The sequence below is a fragment of the Aegilops tauschii genome, chromosome 6 (genome assembly GCF_002575655.3).
Source record: "Aegilops tauschii subsp. strangulata cultivar AL8/78 chromosome 6, Aet v6.0, whole genome shotgun sequence".
Classification (NCBI taxonomy): Eukaryota; Viridiplantae; Streptophyta; class Magnoliopsida; order Poales; family Poaceae; genus Aegilops; species Aegilops tauschii.
Window position 1 is genome coordinate 334,396,488 of NC_053040.3, and position 6,462 is coordinate 334,402,949.

A 6,462-nucleotide genomic window follows, 5' to 3' on the forward strand; every position below is an offset into this window, starting at 1 on the left:
ATCGCCATAGGTATAACCCGGCCCCTCCTGGGCGGGTCATACCTAATAGTTATATCCCCAACAATCTCCAAGATGGTCCAAAATTTGGCGGTCCAAAGCCGGAGATGTAAAATTTGGACCGTCAAAAAGTGCGTTTTGGAGCTCCGAAAAAGCTCAACTCCAACAGATGGTCCAAAAGAGCAACTCCAATAGATGGTCCAAAATGAAGATGTAAATTTCTCAAAACGACATACTACTAGTCCATTCAACATAGTTCATACATGAACTTCAACTACTACTTATTCAAACTACTAGATAAACTACTCCTCATCGTCGGAGCTGCGGAACTGCGCCCAGAACTCCTCCTTCGTCGGGTCGTCGCACCCCTCCTCCTCCTCCTTGTCCGAGAAGTCTGCCCAGTCCTCCTCGGAAGAGGACTCGATGGGATCACCGTCGAGGGACCGGCCTTGTCCTCCTTCTTCGGCCCCTTCTTCTTCTGCTCCACCTCACGCTTTCAGTAGTACTCCAGCTCGGCCTGGACGTACTCCGGATGCTCCCGAGCAAACCTCGCCATCGCCTCCTCGTCGGTCTCGCCAGCACTGACGACAACCGACGGCTTCTTCGTCTTCTTCTTCTTCGTCGTGATCTTCTTCATGTTGATGCCCTGCGGCACAAGCATCTCTGCTTTCGCCCGACTCTCGATCTCTAGGAAGTTGAGGTGCGACCGAGGCCTCTCGGCACGCCACACCGCCACGTCATAGGCACGCGCGGCCTCGTGGGCGGAGGGGTACGTGCCGATCCACCAACGCCTTCCGGCATCGGAGAACTCCACACCCCAGTTACCGGAGGGCTTCTGCCTCACGCCGAAGAAGCCCGACTTGCCCTTTGGCGTCTTCTTCGGCGCCAGCGGAGAGCGGTGGAGCGGCGGCGGCGTGCGGCCGGGGCGGGGCGGAGCTGCGGGGCGGCGGCGTGCGGGGCGGTGGTGCACGGAGCCCGGCGGGGCGGAGCTGCGGGGCGGCGGCGGCGTGCGGGGCGGTGGCGGATGGAGCTACGGCGGGTGGGGCGATGGCGGACGGAGCCGGCCGGGGCATATCTGCGGGGCGGCGGCGTCGTGCGGGGCGGTGGCGGGCGGAGCTACAGCGGGCTGGCGGGCGGCGTGGAAACAGCGGCAGGGGCGGGGCGGCGCCGGATCTGATGCGGGCGGCGTGCGGCGGGGTGTGGAGGCGGCGGGGCGGCGGCGGACGGGCGGGAGGTCGCGGGCGGGCGGGCGGGAAAGAAAATGAAGTGGCGGTTGGGCGTTCGCAGGCGGCGGCTGGTTTTGGACCAGACGCACCTCGTGATGTAAATTTGCATCGCTAGGTGTTGTATTTTACATCACGAGGAGGCCGTGGTCCAAATTTTTTTACATATGTACCGTCTGTTGGAGCTGCGTTTTTGGCCTCAGACGGTCCAAAAGTTAGTTATTTTTACATTTGGATCATCTATTGGAGATGTTGTTGTTTATTTGATTTGGAAGATCTCGCTCCAGAAGCCATGAAAATGTTCATGGGCAATGTCTTTAGACATATCTGATTGAGCTAGAGGCTATTGGTCTTTGTTTATGACCTGATGATATTTATCAAGACGCAGAAGCTGGATATTAGTGCTTCTTTTGTGATCCTCGATGACTTTGGCTAATCTTCGGGGCTGCGCAATTTCGCTTGGCCATGCCAATCAGGTGCATGTCCGAGGGCATGTTGGTTTCTGGAATTTTAACGGGCGAGGAGGGTGGAATAGCTCTTTTGCTCATGAGCTCAAATGCACCACCATGTGTTTTTACAACAAACATTGTCTTTTAAGAAAGAAAACAAACATTGTTGAACGTTATACATATGTGTAAAATTCCGTGTAGGAAAAACATTCCTAATGTTCTGAATAAAAGTTCAGTGCTTCAAAGTGCATTAGAATAGTGTTTTTAGAGCATGGTCTTGTTTCAAAAATCAATCCATCTACGTGGGCACGATATCACTGTAAGTGGCCGAGGCAGAATTCGTACTACTTGTTGCCATGGAGGAAAGAGGTGACAAGCTCAAGCCAGGACATGTGAGGGCAGATGAGTAGTGATGGTCGGCCAAGCGTATCTCCAGCTCGCGGAACGCAGCGGGCCGCGACAGCATCTTCACCACCTGCCGCACCGTCGGCCTCCCGTCGGGCGCCGCCTGCGTGCACGCCAGGCCTACCTTGACGTATCTGAGCACCTCTGCCTCCGGGTAGTCCTTGACATTGGCGTCCACGATGTCCAGCGGCCTTCCCTGCTCGTAGAGCAGCCATGCCTGCACTGCAACAAAGATCAACATGAGCGCCAGCAGCACAGAGATGCCATATTCAGTGGATTGGAAAACCGAAGCTAGTTAAGCGACCTGTCTCACGAGGAACGTGTCCGATCGAATCGTCTTCGAGACCCTCCGGCCGCTGATGACCTCGAGGAGGAGGAGGCCGAAGCTGTAGACGTCGGCCTTCTTGGTCAGCTGCCCGTGCACCACGTATTCAGGCGCCAGGTATCCGCTGCAGACATGCACAGATATCAACCACCAGTCTCTTGTTGGTCTTAGGAGACGAAACGGCTTCGTGTCTGGAGGAGGAAGAAGGGCTCACGCACGTCGTTCCGACCACGCGCGTGGTGACATGGGTGACGTTATCCGGGAACAGCTTCGCCAAGCCAAAGTCCCCGATTTTGGGGCTGTAGTTTCTGCCGAGGAGGACGTTGCTTGCCTTGATGTCTCTGTGCACGATGTTGGGCTCGTGCTCCTCGTGGAGGTAGCTCAGCCCACTGGCCGTGCCCATACAGATGTCCGATCTCACGCTCCATGGGAGAATCGCTGCTCCGCTCGCTGAACCTAGAGCTGAAATATGCACTTTTCCTTCAGTATGAGTGGAGAGCCTCGTGGTGTGAATCTGAAACTCTGAACTGGGTTGGGTGGGACTAACCACCTTTGAGTGCATGATCGAGGCTGTTGTTCTCCGCGAACTCATAGACCAGGATCCTATTTTGCTTCTGGACACAGCAGCCCAGCAAGCTGAAGAGGTTCGCATGCTTGGCCTCGCCGATGCTTTCGATCTCTGTCAGGAATTCCTTGATCCCTTGTTTAGATTCACAAGATAGAACCTTGGCAGGAAATGCAGTGCCGTCTCCAAAGGTTCCCTACATGTGCCACATAACAGGGATTTAGCTGAAGAGCAACTGAACAAGCGCCGAGAGGTAACAACAATACCTTGTATATAGTTCCGAAACCACCTCTGCCTAGCTTGTTGCCATGGTCGAAGTTGTTCGTTGCTCTTCTGATCTCTTTATAGGAGTAAAGATGGATGTTGGTTGTCCTTAACAGTCCTGCTCAGCAATTCAGGAAAAGAGAGAGAGAAAATATCAGCTTTGGATATACTTTAATCTTTTCTACTAGAAAATAACTCAAATGCTAAGACCTCGTATCAGTAAAGACAGGGAGACAAGAGATAGTTCAATTGTTCGACCATTACCTTTGAAGTCTTCCCCGGATCTGCAAAGGCATCTCTTCATCATTGCCATACTGTTAGCCAGCTAGAGCAGCAAGCACCTCGCCGGGCCAAAGAAACTCAGAAAATGGCCCGACTGTGGTTGCTCGTTGGGCTCCAAGGGAGATCTATGGCTTCCTTAGCCGAGCATTAAATCCAAACTGTGCAAAGGCAAGAGGAAAGAGCTAGTGAGCAGCAAGCAAACGTACTGCCGTACTGGCGCTTGGAAAGTGGCCCGACAAGCTCTTCACTGATAAGCACTGGAGTTTATGCCGGGGCAGAGAACGAGATGCGATGAACGGCGTACACTGCGCGCGGCGTGTGTCCTGGCGGCTTGAGCACGTCTGTACATCAAATTCTAGATGCTACTCCGTGCAAAGTAATTGCCAATCATGTTAGAATTTAATCCGAGTCATACTGTCGATCATCCAAGAACCAAGCAATCACATGAGGCACGACACCGAGATTTGTTAACGAGGTTTACCGATATGGCTACATCACCGGGGCCTGACTATGGGCACTCCTCCTCATGACACCGCTACAATACCGCACCCGGTCGTCCTGGACGCCGGCACATGCCGCCGGCTTCCCCCGCGTTCCGGTGCTATTATGTTGGCATAGGTTACATCATGTGTCTACCCTCACTATATACGAGAGGCCTAGGATACAAGTGTCCTACTAGGACACGACTCCATATTCTATCTAAACACAATACAATTACAAGTCCAACTGTAACCTATTTTGTACACAATAATCGACACAACTCTAACAAACTCGGAAGAAAATCTTATACGACCGGGTCTCATGCTTCCAAACGAACGACCCAATCTATCGTGCGACATGTGTATTCGTGAATCTTCAAGCGACCAGAGTATCCGTGATTCATCGTTACCATTAATTCCTTTCCAACAGAAATTAATCCCCTTCCAAATTGGATTGCCCAGCCCGCCGCCGGTGGCTAACTTAGTCGCTGCTCCATCATGCCGCCCAAGTCCGGCGAGCTCGCAGGTGAACGACCCTCACAGGCTCACACCCCTGGTACCGCAAGGGGCAGATGAGGAGCAGGAGCCGCTAGAGCAACTACTCCGTCGAGCCAGCAGGAGCACGGGGAGCCCTCGCTGACCAGTGCACCCCCTGCCGGCAACGTCCGTCCGCCGAGCCTGGATGAGCTCAGATCCGACAGCACCCGCGAGAAGCAATTTAATTAACTCCGCAAGCCCGTTCCTTACCAACTGCATGAGGTCGCCGGCGAACTTCTCGTCGTCGGAAGGACAGCCTACGCAGGTGACTCGCACTAGAGACAACGAGTACAGGAAGAACCGGTACGACGAAGCACTGCAACACATGGAATCGGTGATGGTCTAGCGGGGAAGAAGAAGTGGGCTGTTTGCTTGGAGATTCACGCTTCCACGTGTCGTACGATGGATAGGGTCGTTCGTTTGAAAGCCTGCGACCTGGTCGTATAAGACTTTCTTCCAACAAACTCCACCTTGACGAATATTCTCCACCACCTTGAGTTCGTCAATGCATCAAACTTTCATGTACATTAGACTTGAGCTTATCCCGTGAGCACAACTGCTACTCCAAAGACTCCATATGACTCCACCTACAACTTGTAGTCCCTTCATTTCTTGACCACAATCAACACTCGAGCAAAATTAAGTTCCTTATTACTCTAGTTTGTGATCCCTACTTTCAGAGTATCCGTCCAACGCCATTACACACTGACCACTGACCTGCGTGAAAGTGAACAACTCACATATTGGGTGTCACACATAAGAGTTACCTGAACTCAACATCACTGCTCCTTTCTTGACCGCCTGTATGAAACTTGAAGGAATTTCACCGTTGCTTGGAGTCATCCCGAGTCAAATTCGCAGTTGTCTCACCACATGTATGACCACCAGAGCCCTGGCCCGTCTCCATGCCCCGTGCGCGTCGCACGCCTCGCCACTATTACTGCGTTGAGCCTCCGCTATCCTGGTCAAGTCTCAAGGGTCGCGAAACCACACTACTCAACCCCCACTGCAGAGTACCACCGATCATCACCGACCGATGACGAGTTTCACGCTTCCATCAGACCACTGGGCTCCAATCCGAATTACATGTCACTCGCTTTTCCCGCTGAATAGGCTTCGACTCTTTGTGCACTTACGCCGTGGCCCCTCAATCAGCACTGAGTGAGGTCCTCGAGACTCCAGCTCCACCTTCAATATGACTCCCTCCTGGTAGATGATCAGTCCACCCACGTGCCCCGTCGACTTCAAGCTCACATGTGCACAGTCTTGAATCAACCCCACGCCATAGTCTTGTCGAAGCTGCACAAGCCCTCAGGCCCGCGCCACGTGTTTCCACGTCCCAGAAGTCGGTCATCATCAGCATCACGCTCCTATGTCGCCGTCGACGATCCCACCACCGTCTTCTGTACCAACCGACTCACGTCGATCCATCAGACTATCTAGTCCGACCCAGCCGAACTTCTCCGACTGCATGACACGCTCGAGGCTCCCAAATCATCTTCTGCGAACTTCCATGCATCACATGTATCTTAGCTGAATTGACTTCCTGCAACGCCTTCAAGCATCCCTGTTGTGCCAACAAATCTTTCACCTTTGTCTGCCATAACCCAAGGTTTTAAGTTCCATGAACTTCTCCACCTCAAACCTGGAACCCATTGACGTCCTGGTTCTTCCTACAGCTGACCCTGTGAAAAAACTATCTGAGCTTTTGATAACCCACAAGTATAGGGGATCGCAACAGTTTTCGAGGGTAGAGTATTCAACCCAAATTTATAGATTCGACACAAGGGGAGCCAAAGAATATTTGAAGTATTAGCAGCTGAGTTGTCAATTCAACCACACCTGGAGATTAATTATCTGTAGCAAAGTGATCAGTAGCAAAGTAGTATGATAGTTTTGATAATAGTGATAGCAGCAATGGTAACGGTAACAGTGA

At 52.6% G+C, this 6,462-nt stretch overlaps 1 protein-coding gene across 1 annotated transcript; it reads right to left on the reverse strand.

Moving 5' to 3' along the window:
- Positions 1-493: 493 nt before the first annotated feature.
- LOC109758498 (cold-responsive protein kinase 1-like) lies at positions 494-6,182 on the reverse strand. The gene is made up of 9 exons (XM_073500661.1): positions 6,118-6,182; positions 4,737-4,842; positions 3,493-3,553; positions 3,231-3,346; positions 2,947-3,160; positions 2,618-2,879; positions 2,439-2,523; positions 2,015-2,291; positions 494-933 (listed from the first exon to the last, which is right to left on the reverse strand). The coding sequence occupies exons 1-9, from the start codon at positions 6,180-6,182 to the stop codon at positions 494-496; spliced, it is 1,626 nt and encodes a 541-aa protein (XP_073356762.1).
- Between the last annotated feature and the right edge of the window lie 280 nt (positions 6,183-6,462).

Bases quoted from the DNA above. Each gene is read 5' to 3' on its own strand.
- LOC109758498 (XM_073500661.1), bottom strand. From the start codon at position 6,182: ATGGGTTCCAGGTTTGAGGTGGAGAAGTTCATGGAACTTAAAACCTTG. The intron at 4,843-6,117 runs GTGAAAGATTTG...CATGTGTTGCAG, and splicing joins TTGGGTTATGGCAGACAAAG to TGCTTCGTCGTACCGGTTCT. The intron at 2,880-2,946 runs GTTAGTCCCACC...CTCATACTGAAG, and splicing joins CGATCATGCACTCAAAGGTG to GAAAAGTGCATATTTCAGCT.